General features: G+C 41.2%; 1 protein-coding gene across 8 annotated transcripts in view; it reads left to right on the top strand.

Moving 5' to 3' along the window:
• The window catches only part of LOC137240567 (uncharacterized), a 66031-nt gene that overhangs the window by 2544 nt on the left and 41216 nt on the right, over nucleotides 1-22271 (top strand). For 4 of the 8 annotated variants that reach the window (XM_067767013.1, XM_067767016.1, XM_067767015.1 and 1 more), the window contains exon 2: nucleotides 12682-13763. In XM_067767013.1, the coding sequence (XP_067623114.1) occupies nucleotides 12789-13763 (975 nt within the window). In that variant the 5' untranslated portion in view covers nucleotides 12682-12788. Of the gene's footprint in view, nucleotides 1-12526; nucleotides 13764-22271 lie in introns of all 8 variants that reach the window. The other 4 variants (XM_067767012.1, XM_067767010.1, XM_067767009.1 and 1 more) reach the window with 2 other exon arrangements.

Genomic DNA, 22271 nt, shown 5'->3' on the forward strand with positions numbered 1-22271 from the left:
AAGATTAATGACCTCATAATCTCCTGTTATTTTTAGCAATAACCTATGTGCTCTCTGAACATCCGTTCTTAGGACAAAACAATAGTTCGTGCTGTAATTTCCCGCTCATTTTTCCGATAAAATGTCCAGTTTTAATTTCTATCTGCCTTTATTGCAGGCTCCTCGAAATCGCGTTCTACGGCCCACATTTTTGTTTTGATATAAGCGTTTTTTGATTGCAGTGGATTCGTCCATTTTATGTACGGAAGTGCTGCTTCAACCATTGAGGCGTTATTCTGGCGTTACAATCCCCAAGCTCGATATTTATAATATGACGGGAAAACCCTCCTATCCACAGATGATCGACTTTGCTGAAAAACACTGAATTGATGCATAGTAGATTGGGTCGGTCTCTCTAAAGGAAAAAAGGCAAAAGACCGCACCGGAATTTGAAACATATGGGAAACCCGTATAACATCCAAGATGGAAGCACAGGAGGCACGCAAATTTCATCTCAATTGGAATCACAGGAGCTTCGTATAACATCCATTGATTGAAGCACAAGAGACACAAATATCCGAAACGTCGGCCCCAATTTCAGCACAGATATTTTCGCAGATTTCTGCGCAACTGAAAGAGCAAGAAGGACATATTTCTTCGAAGACGGAGGCAGAGGTTACAAAAATTTTACAACTGGAGTACAAAATTAATGTCGAGATTGAAAAATTGAGAGGCCGTATACAGGAGTCAGGAGTTTAATCAACAAGGAAATACCCCCATTGTACGGAGCAAGATTGCGCACGGCCACTGACGAGGATACCCAAGTTCTGTGGAAAGCAGTATGTGAAGTCGCAATTAGGGACGCCACGGTACTACACATTTTATAGTGGCAGAGATTGTTGATGAAATCATAATTGGAGTGGACTTCTTAATCGACTAAGGCATCAAGATCGACATGCAAAGCAAGATGATGCGATATAAGAACATGGATGTGCCACTTAATTTCGGCTACGAGAAAGACTACAGCAGTAAACGAGTGCTGGTGGAGGATAATCAGCAAATACCACTAAAAGCGGAGGCTGTAATCTGGGCAAAGGTTGAGGGAGATTATGGGACAAACAAGTTGTGGGTTGTAGAGGCAGCGATAAATCAACACCAATTATACTTTTAGGAAAAACCCTGGCTTTGACAAAACAAGACGGACGTATTCCGGTAAGAGTACTCAATGAGTTCAAACTCAAAGTTACAAAAGGACCTATATTAAGAACATATCAAGAATTTCCATTGGTCAATAGCTAGTTCATGGAGTTTACCGGTACAACTTGTGAAAAAGAAGGATAGAGATATGAGGTTTTGCGTAAACTACCGGAAGTTGAACGAAGTCACGAAGAAGGATAGCTACCCATTGCCAAGAATTGACGACACTCTAGACTTGCTATCTGGTACGAAACGGTTTTCCACATTGGACTTGAAAAGTGGCTTCTGGCTAGTGGAGGCGAAGAAGGAAAAGAAAGAGAAAACAGCCTTCAGTGTCGGAAATTTACGGTGATGCCCTTTGGACTTTGTAATGCAGCAGCTACCTTTGAGAGAATCACGGATCAGATATTGAAAGGACTACATTGGAAAACATGCTTGGTGCACCTAGACAATATCACCGTATTGTCAAAGAACTTTAATGAACATCTTAAGAGCTTGGAGCAAGTTTTCCAGAGAATAGCTGGCGCTGATCTGAAACTAAGTCCCAAAAAGTGTTCACTGTTAAAAAGGAAGTGAATTATTTGGGTAACAAGGTAAAAACCAGGGCATCTGCACTGCGAATTAAAAGATAGAAGCTGTAAAGGAATAGCCAGGAACACAGAATCTGAATGAATTAAGAAGCTTCCTTGGGCTGTGCACATATTACCGCCGATTTGTACCAAACTTTTCCAGCGTAGCCCATAGGCTCCACGAGCTTACAAGGAAAAATAAAGCTTTTGAATGGAAGAAGGGGCAAGAAGTGGCTCTTCAAATATTGAAAGAGCGTTTGTGCACTGCCCCAATGTTGGCATATCCGATTCCAGGAGCACCGTTTATTCTAGATACAGATGCGAGTGGATATGCTATAAGAGGCGTTTTGTCATAACTGGTCGATGGACAGGAGAAGGTAGTTGCATATTACAGCCGATCAATTGGAACCAGAGTGGAACTATACACAAGTACCTCTACGGACAGCGATTCCGCGTCAGGATAGATCACACAGCGTTGAAATGGCTCCTACAGTTCCGCAATCCAGAATGTCAATTGGCATGCTGGATGGAGCGACTACAAAGCTATGACTTTTATATTGAGCACCAAAAGGTAGTACCCACGGGAATGTTGATGCAAAGTCACGATGGTCTTCGTGTAAACTGTTGAAATGCTGAGGCTAAAGAATGAATTATAGATGCCTGGCTAATGAGTGTAACGTGAACGGATGATTGGGACATGGAACAACCAAAAAAGTATCAATTAGAAGATACAGATCTGCCACTTGTTATACAAGGACTCGAACGAAACGAAATACCAAATAAAGAGGAGATGTCGGCAGAGAGTCCTATTGTGAAGTCAAATTGGGCACAGTGGAATAGTATACAATGGATATCCGGTTGCCTGAATCGAATATGGCACAGTGAGGATGGTCAATGAAAGAAGAAACTGATAGCTGTTCCCAGGAAAAGGATTCCTGACGTTCTCAGTGAGCAACATAATGATCTAAGTGGAGGTCATCTTGGAATCACAAAGACGCTCGAGAAAATTAAGCAGATATTCTGTTGGGTTGGTTGCCGTCAGTCGGCCACTGAGTGGATTGACAACTGCGAGGTTTGCAGCAAAGCGATAGGGCCCAAAACACGAAGTCATGGCCAGATGAAGCAATATATTTCAGGTGCAACTTTTGAAAGGATCGCCATGGATATCGAAGGTCCATTTCCTACTAGCAACCACGGAAGCAAATACTTATTGGTGGTTATAGAAGGAAGTGAAAACAGTAGCAGAATGGTTTACAAATAATTAGGTTGCAAGGTATGGTGTACCAATGGAGCTACATTCTGACCAAGGGAGGAATATTGAACCAGCTGTGTTCCACGAAATGTGTAAGACATTGGGCATTCGAAAAAACACGGACAACTGCATTGCATCCTTAGTCCGATGGTATGGTGGAACTATTCAATAGAACCTTAGAGGAGCACTTAAGCAAAGTAGTATACAAGTTCCATAAAGAGTGGGATACACAGATACCCTTATTCTTGATGGCTTACCGATCGGCAGTGCATGAGACAACGGGCCAAACTCCCGCAATGACTTTCGACTGCCAGCTGACTTGAAGTTTGGGATAAATGCCGATGTGAAAAGAAATGCCAGGAAATCCACTGGTCACTTGGAGGAAGATATAAGGGAAATACACGATGTTGTAAGACAACGAACCAAGATTATGAGTAACGCTTCCCAAGGCAGTCGGTTCTATGTACCGGAGCGACTCGGGATTTTCCCGACCAAGGACTGTCATTTCAGTGTGACCCCATCTAATTTGTTTCGTCCATTGCCCCATATTCTCTTATTCCGGGAAGGCATCGAATCCAACCCGGGTCTGTCTCCTGACCCCGGTCCTTAGAAATGGTTTTGCTGCATCTGCCGGAAAAGAATCTTTTTAGGACGGTCATACTCTGTTCAGTGTGTCTCGTGCAAAGGATGGTTGCATCGGACAGGTTGTTCTGGGCTTGATCCCAAAACCCGACGTCCACGTAACTTTTATAAATCTTTTGTGGCTCCTTGCTGTTCACGCCCAAGGGCGTCCCGTAGTCTACGCCTAAGCGCCCCGCTGCTCAGCAAGCCACAACAAGTACCTGCTGCTGCTCGCGCCCCACGGCGCCAACAACTCAAACAGCTGATACCACTCATAACTACTACCTTCGTAGTAGAGTTGGTAGCAATGCTGAGCATCAGCCCCTGCCCCCGTCTTATCCCCCCTCTTTTCCGGCAGCAATCGTGCAGGTCAGGGAAACAGACTCTTAGTCCCTACCTCCGTTTGCACCGTCTGCCAGCACAGAATATATAGGTTTGCGACATCCGCCCAATGCAGCTCCTGCCTTGGGTGGTGCCACTTTCCTAGATGTTCTGGTCTCCGCGACGGCAACCCCCGACGGGTTTCATCGCGCCATGTTGCCAGGTCGCAAATCCAAATCATCCGGGTACCCCAATGCTTGCCCAAGGACGCCCAGTCCCAGGACCACAACAGCAATTGCGTCCTGGCCTTCCACAACCCAGGCGTAGTCACCCGTAACTTACCCCCAGAGTGGCGACGTCTCCCCTTATGCATTTCAGTATTCTGTAGTTAAACTGTAATGGACTAACTGGGAAGATTACGGAGATAGTCGATTTCATGAAGCGGCACAACATCCGCATTGCTGCGATTCAAGAGACTAACTCACAGCAAGATCTGCATTGCAGACCTGCTCTGGGTATAATGTCCACAGGAAAGACCACGAGAGCGGAAATGGAGGCGGTCTCGCGTTTATCATACACCACTCTGTGCAATATTACGTCAAGGCCTATCTGTCCGGTCAGGCGATGAAAACCTAGAAATCATCAACATCTACATCCCTCCTGCCACCTGTTGCTCCAGTGGATACCGCCCTAATATCAGGGCCTTACTCACTGGCAACAATCGCATTATCTTAGGCGATTTCAATGCCCATCATGATCTATGGCATTCAAACTTGCGGGCGGACAGTAGGGGTGAGATGTTGGCGGATCAAATAGAAAAACGACGTTCTGCACAATAAACGGAGACGCCCCCTCACGTATGGTAGGAAGCTGTCACAGCTCGCCAGATATCTCAATCGTGAGCGCAGAACTCGTAAACTGCGTCAACTGGCAGCCGATGGTAACATTGGCATCCGACCACCTGCCCATACTTATTTCGCTTGAGCGTACCGCCGACTTCATCGTCACTGAAAAACGCACTTTCATAAACTTCAAACAAAGAAAGTGGGAAGAATATAAATCCTTTACAGACAGCCGCTTTACTGCCCTCCCTATCCCGACTGATGCCCGCCAAGGGGAGCGTGCCTTCCGTAAGGTCATTAAATCCGCCTCGGCACATTTCATTCCCGCCGGGAGAATTCCCGAAATCCGGCCCCACTTCCCGGCGGAGGCCGCAAACTTAGCGAGAGAAGGTGTCCTTATCAGACAGCTTGATCCAGGCGACCCCCAAATAAGGGATATAAACCAACGCATCAGATTGCTTGTGGATGAACACAAGCGGGCGAAATGGGAGGAGCACCTAAGAGGTTGTAACTTCTCTACCGGTGTGGGTAAACTTTGGTCCACCGTAAAGTCCCTATCGAATCCGACTAAGCACAAAGACAAAGTTTCCATCGCCTTTGGCGACTAAGTGCTGTCGGATGCGAAAAAATGTGCGAGCGCTTTCTGCCGACAATATATAATGCATCCTACAGTCGACAAATATAGACGGAGAGCGAATAGACACGCACATAAACACAAATTCAGCGCGTCACCAATCACCATCACCGCTAAAGAGGTTGAGGACGCCATTGGTCGTGCTAAACCATCCAAAGCAGTGGGCCCAGACGGCATATCCATGCCGATGCTTAAAAGCCTAGGGAAAGAGGGTTTCAAATATTTAGCGTATGTCTTCAAACTGTCTCTTTCCACCTTTGTCATACCTGAGAAATGAAAAATGGCCAAGGTGGTCCCGCTACAAAAGCCTGGGAAACCAGCTAACATAGGTGAGTCGTATCGTCCGATATCTCTCCTATCGCCAGTGTCAAAGACGATTGAAGCCATTTTGCTCCCTTATTTCCAAGCAAATTTGCAGCTAGCCCCTCATCAGCATGGCTTCAGAAAACTCCATAGCACTACCACCGCGCTATATGCCATTAGCACCCAGATAAATTGCGGTTTAAATCAATACCCCCACCATAGAACAGTACTCGTAGCGCTAGACCTATCAAAAGCTTTTGATACGGTCAACCATGGCTCGTTACTGCAAGACCTGGAAGGGTCTACTCTTTCCCATGTCTTAAAAAGTGGACCGCAAATTATCTGGGTGGTCGGCAGGCATCGGTGCAATTTAGAAACGAAACATCAAAACCAAGGAGAATTAAACAAGGGGTGCCACAGGGTGGTGTCCTATCCCCACTTTTGTTTAATTTCTACATATCTAAGCTACCTTCACCACCGGAAGGAGTCACAATCGTCGTTACGCCAATGACTGCACAATAATGGCCACAGGCCCAGGGCCAAAGATCGGTGCGCTATGCAATAAAATAAACGGCTACCTCCCTGATCTCTCCAGTTTTTTCGCCTCGCGAAACCTGGCATTATCACCGACTAAATCTTCCGCGACCTTATTTACAACATGGACGTCCCAAATGTCGACTATTTTGAACATCCACGTCGATGGCACTACGCTACCGACTGTCCTACACCCCAAAATCTTGGGTGTGACGTTTGATCAGGATCTGTACTTTGGTGAGCACGCAGCCGCAATTGTTCCGAGAAGAGAGCCGTAACAAAATCCTCAAATCCCTCGCTGGCAGTACTTGGGGAAAAGATAAAGAAACGCTCATGACTACATACAAAGCAATTAGCCAGCCGATTACGTGCTACGCGTCACCCATATGGTCGCCAAGCCTAAAAATCACCCATTGGAAGAAACTACAGGCCTGCCAAAATACTGCTCTCAGAATCGCCACGGGCTGTCTTCTTATTTCCCCAGAACACCATCTGCATAATGAGGCGAGAATACTCCCCATCAGGGAGAGAAATGAGATGCTGACCAAACAGTTCCTGTTGAATACCCAGAAACCTGGGCATCCCAACAGACATCTGATTGATGAACCAGCACCGCCTAGGGGCTTAAGGAGTCATCTCCGTAAGAATTTTGAGGAAATACGGCACCTGAGAACCCAGCCGTATGAAGTGAAAAAACACAAGCAGGTCCTTGGTGAACTCCATAAACAGGCGTCGGACCTTTATGCCGGGAATTGCCCGGTGAATCCAGTACTTAACGAAAATTATCCAAAACTCGCGGAAGAGGAACGCATACTCCCAGGGAAACGCGTGTCACTTTTGCTCAACTTCGTTCTGGATACTGTAACAGGTTAAACTCTTACCTATCCAGAATCAACCCCGACATACAAAATGTATTCCCCGCTTGCAATGTGTCCCCACATGACACCAACCATCTCTTCAATTGTAATGTGGAACCAACGCCTCCAACACCCCCTTCCTTATGGTCCACCCCTGTTGAAACGGCAAGTTTCCTTGGACTCCCGTTAGAGGATATTGATGACAATTTGTGATCGGTCGCGGCTATAAGGTGGGGCGAGCATTACAACAACAAGATTATGAGTGACAAGAAGAAAGTCAGATACGATAAAGCAATTAATTCGGGAGGTTTTCAGAAAAGATATTTGGTGCTGCTGTACAACACACAACAAAAGAAAGGTTTGTCTCCGAAGTTTCAGTGTAACTGGAAAGACCTATACAAAGTTGTAAAACGGATCAACAATGTGATTTACCGCATACAGACCATTGGCAAACCACGTAACAAAATGAAAGTTGTTCATTTGGAAAGGCTGGTAGCAGTTAGATCGGAAAATTTGTCTGATCAGGACGATCAGACTTATGTGGAGGGTAGTGTGAGAAATATTACCCTTTCTAACATCACTATGCTGATAGTAAATAAACATAACAACAGTAAGCCATTTACACACATATATAGAGAGCGATAAAGAATATTTCACACGCATGGCCAGCAACTTGAAACAAAGAGATTATTTCACATACATATCTGCAGATAAGAGTGAAGAAGAAAGAGAAAAAAAAGTTGTTACTCACATATACACATGCATATAGCTAGAAGAAAAATATAAACTACATATATAGATGTATATAGCTAAATAACTAATTATGAGATACAACTGTTTCAAAAGGCATGTTCGTGAAAAGTCTAGACCTTAGGAGAAGAAGGTAAACGAGGCTAACTGTGAGTACAAAAGCAGCGCGGTGCAAGTGATCAGCTTGCTTTTAAGACGCTTTAGTGAAGTATGTGATAATTATAATCGCGAAGTAGACCTCCAAAAGCAGTCTAAATAAAAACGTTTTGTTATACTTTATTTATTCCACAGTTCAGAGATTCGAACGTTAACAGAAGCTGCAAAATAATCAGGAATTTCCCAAAAATTCGTTACAATATTAATGTTATTTTAGTAGGGTCATAGAGTGCTCCAGCGAAATGGCGAGATTGAGGAAAGTTCAAGGGCTAATAAAGAGAAAACGCGAAATGGTCGCGTAATAGTTATACGTCCATTGAGACGCTTGATACATATTTCCCATCGAAAAATGTTGCAGAAGAGCCAGTATAAAGTACTTACACTCCGTTCACGGAGTGCGTTGTGCCGGGCTTCCTAACTGATACCAAGATCGAATAGGCAGTGAAGATTTTATGTAAGTCCGGATGATATTTAACCCGCCATGCTAAAAAATTCCCGATAGCTTTTGCACTTAGGCTTCAAATTCAGAGTAGGTCTTTTGTATCTATTTTTCAACCCTGTCTATTGCACAACTCGGGGAGAAACTTATCCATAGACGTGAACGACAGCTATTGGGAACGCAGTGTCTTCTGCTCTACTTAGTTTAGCTTAAACAAAAAAATGCAAATGTGCTTTTTTAAGATAAGATATTATCTTTTTCATATAATCTTTGAGAGAACATTTACAACTGTATTGATCATATTCTTCCTTATTAATATGAAGAGCACAGGGCCCGTATCGTGTTATACGATCACGGTTGAAAAACCAATTTCCCTGATATGATAAATATAAATCTGTCAAGCTTGTCATAAAATTATAATACTGTAACGAATTTTGGGAAATTCCGCTTATTTGAAACCTTCTTCTAACGTTCGTATCGCTAAACTGTTGAATAAATCACTCCAATATTCAGTATTGTAACTGGTCTTTATTTAGATTACTTTGGGAGTAGTACTTCACAACCAATAGCGTGTTTAAATCAAACTTGATTGATTATTACTCAGCTTGCGCTGCTTTTATACTCTCAGTTTCCTCGTTCACCCATTTCTCCAAAGGTCTAGTATACATGTATATCTGCAGACCACGCCCCTCCCATAGCCATATGCGTGTGTATGTGTGAGTAACTATTTCGGCTGATGACTACATATTTGTGTGTGTGAGATATCTCTTCGTCGCCTTCAACATAAGAGTGCCTGCTTTATTGTTGTTGTGCATTTATTTAGTAGCAGCTTAGTGACGCTAATATTCGTCACAATACATTATGCGTCTCATAAGTGCTTGCAGCCTATACCTCACGTATTACCTCGATCCTAATCACAATTTCAGTGTTATTGCGATTTAAAAAATGAATTAGATCATGGATCGTACTACACGATACGGCTCCAGTTTTGATGCGTACATTCTAAGGGAAGGTTAAGTAAGGTTGAACTGGCTGGTTCGTGAGGACTTCACATAGACTGAATGAGTCCATAGTGCTACTAGAAGTCTGCTAAATAGCCAAACTGAAAAACTCTATCAGAAACCAGGACAAATGTTATAAAATATCTCCGTCCTGTTTGCAAATACTAGAAACTATTTGCTATTTTTAGATCTGATAGCTCTGCTACTCCTAATAGCTGGGTCTTAGTACGGATAATGCAGGGCACGAGCACAAAACGTGCCCGATCCTTTTCTTCTTTAGCCCGCACTTCCTACACTATCACTGACAAGGCCTAATTTAAAAGCATGTGATGCCAGAAGGCAGTGTCCAGTCAAAATATCCATCATGAGCCCACAGTCCCCTCTTTTCAATGATAAGAGTAACTTTGCCAATCTAAGGTTGATCGACATGCATATGATCTTCGACACTCCGCAGCCATGCACTTGGCTCCATGCCCTTTTCTGCTTGGTCGATCATATGTAACCCTCGACCTTCTCTTAATCTCACCCAATCTGATTGGGATGTCTACGGTACAATGAGAGATTATTGGCTTAATTGCTGCTTGGTTGTTAATGTAAAAACTGACGCGGCTGCAGTCTAAGCAATTTTCCTCCATTGTTTCTTCTGCTTTAGTTACGGCCAGTAAACACTACAGTGATGTGGCAGCTTGTAAGATTTATTTATTTCAGATCAGCGCAGCGTCGTTTGCCATTTGAGCGCCCATGCGGCAACCTTCCTCCTGTGTTTTGGCTCTAAGAGACCCATAGAAGCGCATATAGGGAGCCAGGTAGTCTATCCGTTAAATATTTGATGACGCTATACTACTATAGCTATATGGTCTGCGCTTAAGCTACCCCGCGGCATTCTGTCTCGTGTCTCGTTGCACGCTACGTTCTTCGGCACCAGGTTTATGGTGAAATGTGCAGAATGGCATACAGTGCAGCCGCTGGGGTTGTTTTCAGGACTCAGACGAAGTCAGAATAGCAATAACCAGATTGAAAAGCAACAAGGCCGCGGGCGCTAATGGATTGCCTGCGAAGCTATTCAAATACGGCGGAGAGGGGTTGGTAAGGCACATGCATCAGCATCTTCGCAAAATATGGGCTGACGAGTACATGCCCGACGATTGGAATCTGAGTGTTCTTTGCCCAGTCCACAAGAAGGGGGATACTGCAAACTGCACCAACTATCGCGGAATCAGCATTCTAAATATCGCATATAAGGTCCTGTCAAGTGTATTGTGCGAAAGATTGAAATCCACCGTGAATCGGCTGATTGGACCTTATCAGTGCGGCTTCAGACCTGGTAAATCTACCATCGACCAGATTTTCACAATGCGCCAAATCTTGGAAAAAACCCGCGAAAAAAGAATCGGCCCACTTTACCTCTTCGTCGATTTTAAAGCCGCCTCCGACAGCATGAAAAGGAGCTGCCTATATGCCGCTATGTGAGAATTTGGTTTCCCCGCAAAACTTATACGGCTGTGCAAAATGACGTTGAGCAACACATTCAGCTCAGTGTTGGGAAGGACCTCTCCGAGCCGTTCGACACTACCATCAACACTAGCAACAACATCAGCTCTGAAGCGAAGAATCACTCTTGCCAATAAATACTACTTTGGCCTAGGTAGGCAATTGAAAAGTAAAGTCCTCTCTCGGCAAACGAAAATCATACTCTACAAGTCACTTATCGTTCTGTCTTGCTATATGATGCAGAAGCACGGACCATGACAACATCAGATGAAACGGCTCTGGAAGTGTTCGAGAGAAAAGTTCTTCGAAAGATTTATGGATCACTACGCGTTGGCGATGGCGAGTACCGAAGAAAATTTAACGATGAACTGTACGAGCTATATGCAGACATCAACATAGTCCAGCGAAATAAAACACAGCGGCTGCGCTGGCTAGGCCATGTTATGCGAATGAAAAATTACGCTCCGGCCAAGGATGTGTTTCTATCGGAACCCGCCTATGGAAGCAGAGGTAGAGGGCGGCCCCCACTCCATTGGAAGGACCAGGTGGAAAACGATTTAAACTCCCTTGGTGTGACCAATCGGCGTCGGTTGTGAGAGAGAAGGAGCGACTGGCGCGCCTTGTTGGACGGCCATAACCGTTTAAACGGTTAAGCGCCAATTAAGTAAGTAAGTAAGCTCCCTATAATTTTTTGAGGAAATTACTTTTTTAGGCGGCCGTCCACCAAAAAAATACTCCAAAGTATAGGGAAGGCTTTAAAATCGCTGTAAATATCCAATGAGAGGGCAACAGACCCCACGTTCACCCCAGCATTATTTTACATGCATAAGGTGCCGTCGAGGCTTTCTTCACTCTCTCCTTCACGTTGAGCTTTCACAACAACTTATTGTCTAGAATGATTCCTAGATATTTTGTACAAAGTTTCCTCTGCAGGGCCACTCCTTCTAGCCTAGGCCGATTCGGGAACTTATTTACCTCCTAGTAACCACGATCATATCTGTCTTCCCCGCACTGGCGCTCAACCCGTCATTAGATGCCTAGGTATGTATATCCCGAACCGCCCGGATAACTGTCGGAACGCACTTTCCACTTATGATAACTGCAACGTCTCATCTGCCTACGCCGTTCTAAAGAAAGCTATCAAAAAGTTTTGATGTGTCCCGTTCAATAAAAACAAACATCGATTTTTTTTGGTCCACCCTAATGTGCATATACCCAATATACCTAAAAGAAAAATTTTGTTACTAATTTGAAGTTTACAAAATGCTTTTTATGCCTATATAGCGTATACTCAGTTGATTTTTGTTTTGTATAGAAAAATACATACATAAGTTTTATTATAAGTATGTATAAAAGTCGCAATTTTTTCCGACACGGAAAATCCTACGACGCATACGGCAAAGTTCGCAATTATCTATACAAGGCAAAAATAAAAAAAAAAAATTAATTATTGTTTGGCAATAAACCGCTAACGGGGCCAATCACACTGGGAGCGACGTGGCGTAGTGTACTCAAATAAATGTCGGATCCTTTGTCTTGAAAAACGAAAATTCTTGGCTTTTTCCCATGTCGTTGATCAGCTGCGACATTCATTTTGCAGTAGCAAATCGAACGTCCAAATAAACGGTACATATTGTGTTGATCGCCGGCCGCATTGAAAACAGTTGCCGTTATTTATAAATATAATACATACATACCAATATATTTAATTGATTACAAATAAAAAATTGCAAAGGCATCTCACCCACAAGTAATTGCAGCGAGAAAAAGGAAAAAAATTAACAAATAAAAAAATTCTAAAAAAAAAGGTAAATTAAAAAAAAAAAATCTCGCAAGCACGAAATGGAAGAACAAAGCGAGAATAACGAACAATCACAGCAAACCAGTAGCACAGCCATCACTAGACCATTGAATAATCAATCCTCAGCTGCTGCGCCTGCCGAAGATGACGCCTGGTGGTGGGAAGTGGAAAATGGTGATTTGATTTTAGACCTCGTGCCAAATATTGAGGTATTGCAATCAAGTGAAAGTGAAAATGTAAACAACAACAACAATACGGTATCAGTAGATTTCACCATACGATTAAAACATGACGACACCAATGCCACAACAAACACAAGAGATTGCACAGCTGATACTGAGATGATTGAAGAAGATGTTCATACCAATCACGCATCAGCTATAACAACGAACGAACTGCACAACAAAGACTCATCAACTATTGATCTACCACAAAACATTCACACCAACTACAATCGTTCCACTCACAGCTCACATGATTCACCCGCGCCCAACAAAGTAGCAGACATTGGAGGCATTGCAGCCATTGGACGCGAGCAATCACTCGAAGAATTCAAAGAAGAATTGCGCATTAAGCGTTTGGCTCGTCAAACGGCTGTGCAAGATTTACGTGATGAGATCGCTACTTTACGTCGACAATTGGCTGATGAGCAGGAGTTAACGCGACGTTTGCGACGCAACAATGCCGTCGAATTATCTAGTAGCGACGAGATTGAGGTAGAAGCAACAACAAATGATAAACCCTTAACAGCGGCAGTGGCAGCTGCATACGAGGAAGGTGCTATTGGCGGTGCGCTGTATGGCGAACCCGATTCCGATGATGAAGATCCTCAAAGTCGTGGACGTCATGCCAATATAGAGTTAGCTAATGCTCAACTTGCACTCCAAATGGCTAATGCTGAGAATTTGTCATTACGCACCGAATTGGGTGTTGTACAAAAACAAGTTGGTACTTTAAAGGAGGTGATTGCTTGCTGTAAGCAGATGCTTAATGTTAAGGAGGAGCAGTGTTCGCAGGTGAGTTAGTTTGAATAAATATATACATAGATTAGTGTGGGTCAATTTTTGTGCAAAAAACTGGTGTTTGCAGAAAATATTATATGAACTTAGCAACTTAGCTCGCGACGCCCTGGTTCTAAAATCGTTTGTGGACCTTCGATTTCTAAGTTGAGCATAACTTGCAATTTTTTTAATACATTTATGATGTCCTAAGTGTTAACGACTTAAAAAATAGTTATAAAACCAAACAAGTAAATTTCCCCGTAAAAATTCCGGGGTCGAAGTCAGATATGGACCTATCGTCTCCTAGGCGAATTTTCTCAGAATGGTTCTTAGAGCATTTTCCGCATGCGCAATTCTTCCATGCTTTCGATAGTCTACAAATCAACCCGCTCTAGTATGTCTGTACATTAGAGCGTATCCTAAAAATTTTGAGAATGTTCCCTCCGAATTTGAATACTCACCGTTTGAAGATTAAACAAAACAAAAAAAAAGTCGCTTTAAAACTCCGACGTGTTTTAGGCTGATCTTGTCTTGCAGTTTGAGTCCCGCAACTTTTTAGTTTTTCCTACAAATCGGCGGTACGGGACCTACATATTATATGACGGCTCCGAATGGCATCTTCAAGGCAGATACATTTTCATGGCAGAATTACACTTGGAGTGTTTGCCAAAACTACTGCCTCGGGCCGACACGCTTAAACATTTTTTTTTGTAAAGTATTGCAAGTTGCTTATTCCGGTACTTCAATCCATGACGAACTGTGCTAGTTTTCCAAGCGAACATAAGCCTTGTTAGTTTTCCAAATTTAAAAGGCGCTAGTCTTCCATGGGACCGACAATTAAGTCTTGTCGTGATTAGGTATAGTCTTGATTTGTGACTGGATTATGAATTGTCGAAGTCTCTTAATAAAAAAATCTCGTTTAACAGACTGAACAATTTCAATATGACTTCAGATCAATTTAGCAAGTTTAAAAAAAAGGCGTGAGTACCAAAACCTCTTGAAGTTTTTTGTGGAGTTCTGGGTAGACGATTAAAAGTTGAATTACTTCTGATTGCTCTTAAAAACAATATTGAAACAAACATGAACTAGATTGAAAGCAATCCTAAAACTATCCTGAAATAATCCCAAAATGTTCCCGTGGGCAATTCCTAACAGCCAGACGTAATACCGAAATAGCGCCGCTATGAACCCGCATAAGTCCCGCCATGATCGCGAATTAAGTGCCAGCACGATACCTAAATATTCCCAAATTGATCACAAAACTATTCGGAAAACAGATTATTTCAAAGAATGCCTGAAAAAGGTGACAAAATTGTGCCATGTGATTCTAAAAACATACCCTAAATGATCTCAAACTGATCGAAAAATGATTCTGAAACAGTCCTGACACAATCCCAAACTTAATTTATATAAAATAATTATCTCATAGACAAACCCGAAATTATTCAAAAAAAGTCCCGAGAACAATCCCGAAATGATCTCGGAGCAGTCCAATAATAGCTCCAAAGTTAAAATTTAGTTAGATTTTGTTCCAGAAAAAGTTCCTCAATGATTTCGGGAGAAATTTCAAATTGCTCCGCGAAATGATAATAATGCAAATAAGGTGCCCTCCTCACTCAAAACTTGTTTGTTGAAAATTTCATCACGGCGTAAATAAGAACCTAAGTAAAAAGTTAAGAATGTAGTAAGGTAGCGGATATAAAAAATTAAAATTAACGATGACATTGTTTAATTAAGGTCGGGTGACAACATCAACTCTTTTATTTTACAAGTTTCTTCCATTTTATCATTTCTTTGTCCTACAAACTCTCCGCTTTTGATGTTCTGATTTGATTTGTGTTCACTTCTTAAATTTTGGATATCCTTATTCCCTATTCATTTTTTTATGTTAGTCCCTTTCCTTTTGTGGCGGTCAGTGGCAGCCATAATCACCGTCATCTTTTGCTTTATCTTAAGGGACTCCAGGAAGGTTTGGGATAATAGTCAGGTGCATTCCGGTACATAGCACCATACCGTCTCGACTATTTCGAGAGCTATTTAATATTACCATGTTGTACCCTGCTAGGTTACACACTTCCCTCCTTATTTAAGGAACTGGGGGTCGCCATAGCCTCGCCTGCTAAATAAACAAGATCAACCTAGGATAGGTGAGATTGACAGTTGGGTTGGAGAAGCTGCAAATTGCGATGGCTTGAAATGTTTGCGCTACACAACCTCTTGAATCAACATCCCCATCCGCATTCATCTTAATTCTCCCGCTCTTTCCTCTTCCAATTTTACTTTATCATCTTTTTATATTTATATTTAACTTTAATTTTCCTTATCTTGCAAATCCTTTGTTTCAGTCACTATGGTTCAAGTTTGTGGTCTTTAGCTCACCGACAAGATACTTACCAATCGATGTCAAGTTTCCCAATTTCTCAGGAGTTATCGACGTTTTTTCTACACTATAGTGCATTGTCACTATGACCCAAGTTTCAAGTTCCAAATTTCTAGCTCAAGAGAAATTCTTCTAAAAAGAAGAAGAATTCGCACTATAGAAAATAATCAAAAAACAAGAAATAATAATATATATAGATATATAAAAGATGTTCGAGTCGTTTATAAGTCATGATGCTTGTGCTTGGTGGAAGCGTATATGCTGCTTAATATAACTGGTTTCACAAGAATTGGCGCGGTTTACGGATTTTACTACTTTATGGATTATGCACAGTAGAACTAATATGCTTTTTATTAACACTTGAACAGCTTAATGCATATAAATTACCTATATATATGTGTTAAGCATGCATTTATTACTTCGTCTAAATCGGGTGGTAGAACCGAGACACCTTCATCTGCTTTACAAATGTTTTTATCATATTTACATAAGTAGTTGCTACACCTCTAAGCTTCTCGTCTTCGTGGTTTTCGGCTTTTACTTTCTTCTTTCTAACCAAGCGTTTATATACCCTTAAAGCGTCACGAGAACGTTGAGTATCACATTGGAAGAGTCCTTTTTTTTTTTTGAAGCAGTTCAGCAGAGCTCGTCGTACCATGTGTGCGTCAGAGCTTTAAATTAAGACTTAAGGCTTAAATGCTCAAATTTCAAAGCATAAAACTCAAGTTGGAAATTCAAAACTGAAAGCTCAAAACTCAAAGGTCAGTGCCTAAGGCGCATGGTTTAGAGCTCTAAGGTAAAAGGTAGAAGGCAAAGCCCAAACCTCATAGTTCAAGGCACAAAATTCGAAGCTCAAAGCACGAAGGTTCCTTAAAAAGGGCACAAAATGTGTTTTACGATTACTAGTTTTGATTACCAAGCGCTTTATGCCTAAACGTTTCTATATGTTCTATTATCTAGGCAAGTTTCATTCGAAAAGCACCTCCTAACTTCTTATAAATGTTTAAAAGAAAAAAATATATAAATTATACTAACGCCTTCCGTAAGTAATCAACTAAATTACTTTAAGTACTAAGCCCTTAGTACACGTTGCATTTTCAATATTAGGTGTCTGAATGAAAACCGCTCCGTTTTCTTTTTGCAGGACTACAACTACAATGCCATAGCCACAACCACTAAGATGCATCTCAGGTCTCTGAGTGATCGATGCTTTTTTTGTGGAGCTCTATATCTTGGAGAAAAGTTCAAATAAGATGACTTTCAACCACATACATACATATGTATGTTTGAACTCGTCGTATTGGATATTTCTGTATTTGAAAAAAAAGGAAGCTCTGAAAATCCTATTAACTAAGTACTTGTAATTGCAATTGTTTTATATTTTTATTGTTTTCGAGAAAAGAAAACGAAATTATTTATGTATATAAATTTAATACGCAATATCAACTGAAAATCGACGTGTCTTTTTCATTTACATTGGAAATTTTTGATAAGTAAACACTTTTACGTTAACTCGTGTCGTTCAGATTTTCTTTTTTAATTTTATTAACTCAGTTCATTTTAAAAATGTTACTCATACGACATGTAGTGCGTATATAGTTAGTCATTAGCTACCCTGCAGGAAAGTCAATAACATGTGAACAAAATATTTGCATAGTGAAATTGAATAGGTCCATTTACACCATCTACAGTTAGTCACTTATCTATATGTTATCGAATTTTTCGTTTTCTACATGCTAACTGAAGCTTTGTGTTTCCGTTAAGTGCAAGGAAAAAGTGTCAACAAAACTCAGCTGTTTGACTACTTTCGTGTATTCACAATAGATTTTTCTGATTTGTTTTACAAAATATTCATAATTATCAATAAAAGGGGAGGTTTGGTCATCCTGCGTTGGTGAAAACGAAAATATCTATTGAAGTTTTTTTATTAATTTCTATCCTCCAGGTAAAATCTGACTTAACTGGAGATAGTGAAAATGTACTTAAGCCAGTCTCTTGTGCGTCGCAATTTTAGTATGAAGATGGAGAGTACTGCTGAGCTGGAAACTTTAAACTTGGAACATAGTTCAAATAAAGGACAACAACGCTATATATGTATGTTCAGCTTCGTGTAACACTATTGACTCATTCAGTCTACATGAGGTCCTCACGGACCGGGCAGTTCAACCTAACCTGAACTAAGGTTTTATTTATTTGTGAGCCAATTTAGCGCATTTATATATATATTTCAGATAAAAAAAAAATCTTAAAAATCCAACTTGGAAAATATTGGGAGTATATATTACAAAATGAAAAAGAAGAAATCCATGCAAAAACTCTGCTAGGGGCGCTGGGATCGATACATCTTCACAATTCGTGAATATACATTTTCCGCTATCCCATTCGTGAGTAATACTTCGTTACTAATTACTATTGATCAATATACTGTAACGAATTTACTGAAATTCCTCTTATTTGCAACCTTTTACTAACGTTCGAATCACTAAACTGTTGAATAAATAACTCCAATATTCAATAATGCAAAATGGTCTTTATTCAAGTACTTCACAATACTACTACTTCTCGACAGATAGCGTGCTTAAATCAAACTCATTGCTGATTGCTCAGATTGCGCTCTTTTATACTCTTCGATTTCCCCGTTCCATACTTCTAGGCGTTTCCAGAATTTACTTAGTTATCAGTGATAAAATTATAACTACAGATGCACGTGTATAGCTTCTCATATGCGCGTGTATATGTGAGTGATACTTGCACAAATTATTGCCTACTTTTGGAAGTATCTCAGATATATGCATGTGTTTGTGCGTTCCTCTCCGCTGCTTGTATGGACATATGTGTAGACATAATGATTAATTTGGTTATGTGCATACAAGGCACTGTTCAATATCAGCTTAGAGATGATATTATCCCTTAGTGTTGCTAATATTTGTCACACTGCCCTCCACCTAAGTGGTTTGCCAATGGCTCGTATGCGGTACACTACATCGTTGATCCGTTTTACAACTTTATATGGGCCTTCCCAATTACACTGCAATTTCGGGGACAAACCTTTTTCCGTTCTGGGTTGTATAACAGCACCAAACCTCCTTCCTGAAAACCTTCCGAATTAATTGCTTTATCGTATCTGGCTTTCATCTTGTCACTCATAATTTTTGCGCGTTGCCTTACAAGATTGTGTATCTCTCTCAGCTCTTCTTCCAAGACACCAGTGCATTTCTTAAAATTTCTCTCCGCATCGGCATCTATCCCAAACTTCAAATCAGTTGGCAGTCGAAGGCCATTGCCAAAAATTACCTTTGTGGGAGTTTGGCCCGTTGTCTCATGCACTGCCGATCGGTAAGCCATCAAGAATAATGATATGTGTGTATCCCACTCCTTATGGTACTTGTCTACTTCTTTCCTTAAATGCTCCTCCAAGGTTCTATTGAATGCAATGCAGTTGTCCGTGTTTTTCGACTGCGCAACTTCTTACACATTTCATGGAACACAGCTGTGCCAAAATTCCTGCCTTGGACAGAATGTAACTCCATTGGTACACCATACCCACCATGCAACCCAATTGTTTATAAACACTTCTGCTACTGTTTCCGCTTCTTGATTTGGGATTGGGTATACCTCTGGCCATTTGCTGCAATAATCCATAACCACCAGTACATATTTGTTTCTGCAGTTGCTAGTAGGAAATGGACCTGCGACATCCATAGCGATCCTTTCAAATGGCGCACTTGAGTTATATTGCTTCACCTGGCCCTTTCGCTCTGCTGCAAACCTCACAGTTCGCAATCCACTCAGTGACCGATTGACGGCAACTAACCCAATAGAATCTCTGTTTAATCTTCTCGAGCGTCTTCGTGATTCCAAGATGCCCTCCGCTTGGACCATTATGCAGCTCGCTGAGCACGTCAGAAATCCTCTTTCTGGGAACAACTATCAGTTTCTTCTTGCATTGACCATCCTCACTCTCCCATACTCGATGCAAGCAAACGGATATCAATTCTAAACTGTTCCAGTGTGCCCAATATGACTTCGCAATGGGACTCTCTGCTGACATCTCCTTGTTTGGTCTTTCGTTTCGCTCGAGCCCTTGCATAACATGTGACACATCTGTATCTTTTAGCTGACACTTCCTTAGTTGTTCCTTGTCCCATTCATCCGTACACGTTATAGTCATTAGCCGGACATCTATAATGTCTTCTTTAGCCTCGGCCTTTGAGCAGTGCTCGCATTCGAAACTACATGGTCTTCCTGACATTGCATCGGTATTTCTATGGGTTCTACCTATCCGATGCTCAATGGAAAAGTCACAGCTTTGTAGCCGCTCGATCCACCGTGCCAATTGTCCTTCCGGATTACGGAACTGCAGAAGCGATGATCTACCCTGACGCGGAATCGCTGTCCGTAGAGGTACTTGTGAATATTTTTAATGAACTCTACCAATGCCAACAGCTTTCTCCGTGTAACGCAATAGTTCTTTCTGATTTTCCAATTAATCGGCTGTAATATGCAACTACCCTCTCCTGTCCATCGACTAATTGTGACAAAACGTCTCCTATAGCATATCCACTCGCATCTGTATCTAGAATAAATGTTGCTCCTAGAATCGGATATGCCAACATTGGGGCAGTGCACAAACGCTAATTCAATGTTTGGAAAGCCACTTCTTGCACCTTCTTCCATTCAAAAGCTTTATTTTTTCTTGTAAGCAAATGGAGACTATGGGCTACGCTGGAAAAGTTTGGTACAAATCGGCGATAATATGTGCACAGCTCAAGGAAACTTCTCAATTCATGCAGGTTTTGTGGTCTTGGCCAGTCCTTTACAGCCTCTATCTTTTCGTTCGCAGTGCAGATGCCCTCTGTCGTTACCTTGTGACCCAAATAATTTACTTCCTTTTTAAACAGCGCACACTTTTTATACTCAGTTGAGCAGAGCTCACAGAGTATATTAAGTTTGATTGGATAACGGTTGGTTGTATAGGTATAAAGGAATCGAGATAGATGTAGACTTCCATATATCAAAATCATCAGGATCGAAAAAAAATTTCATTGAGCCATGTCCGTCCATCCGTCCGTCCGTCCGTTAACACGATAACTTGAGTAAATTTTGAGGTATCTTGATGAAATTTGGTATGTAGGTTCCTGAGCACTCATCTCAGATTGCTATTTAAAATGAACGATATCGGACCATAACCACGCCCACTTTTTCGATATCGAAAATTTCGAAAAACCGAAAAAGTGCGATAATTCATTACCAAAGACAGACAAAACGATGAAACTTGGTAGGTGAGTTGAACTTATGACCCAGAAAAGAAAATCAGTAAAATTTTGGACAATGGGCGTGGCACCGCCCACTTTTAAAAGAAAGTAATTTAAAACTTTTGGAAGCTGTAATTTATCAGTCGTTGAAGATATCATGATGAAATTTGGCAGGAACGTTACTCCTATTACTATATACATGCTTAATAAAAATTAGTAAAATCGGAGAAGAACCACGCCCACTTTAAAAAAAAATTTTTTTAAGTAAAATTTTAACAAAAAATTTAATATCTTTACAGCATATAAGTAAATTATGTCAACATTCAACTCCAATAATGATATGGTGCAAAAAAATACAAAAATAAAAGAAAATTTCAAAATGGGCGTGGCTCCGCCCTTTTTCATTTAATTTGTCTCGGATACTTTTAACGCCATAAGTCGAACAAAAATTAACCTATCCTTTTATGACGTTAACTGCTTTCTGTGAAAATGGGCGAAATCGGTTGATGTCACGCCCAGTTTTTATACACAGTCGTCAGTTTTCTGTATGGCCGTTAACACGATAACTTGAGCAAAAATCGACATATCTTTACTGAACTTAGTTCACGTACTTATCTGAACTCACTTTATCTTGGTATAAAAAATGAACGAAATCCGTCTATGACCACGCCCACTTTTTCGATATCGAAAATTACGAAAAATGAAAAAAATGCCATAATTCTATACCAAATACGAAAAAAGGGATGAAACATGGTAAGGTAATTGGATTGGTTTATTGACGCGAAATATAACTTTAGAAAAACTTTGTAAAATGGTTGTAACACCTACCACATTAAGTAGAAGAAAATGAAAAAGTTCTGCAGGGCGAAATAAAAAACCCTTGAAATC

This window comes from Eurosta solidaginis, chromosome 2 (genome assembly GCF_040869045.1).
Source record: "Eurosta solidaginis isolate ZX-2024a chromosome 2, ASM4086904v1, whole genome shotgun sequence".
NCBI lineage: Eukaryota > Metazoa > Arthropoda > Insecta > Diptera > Tephritidae > Eurosta > Eurosta solidaginis.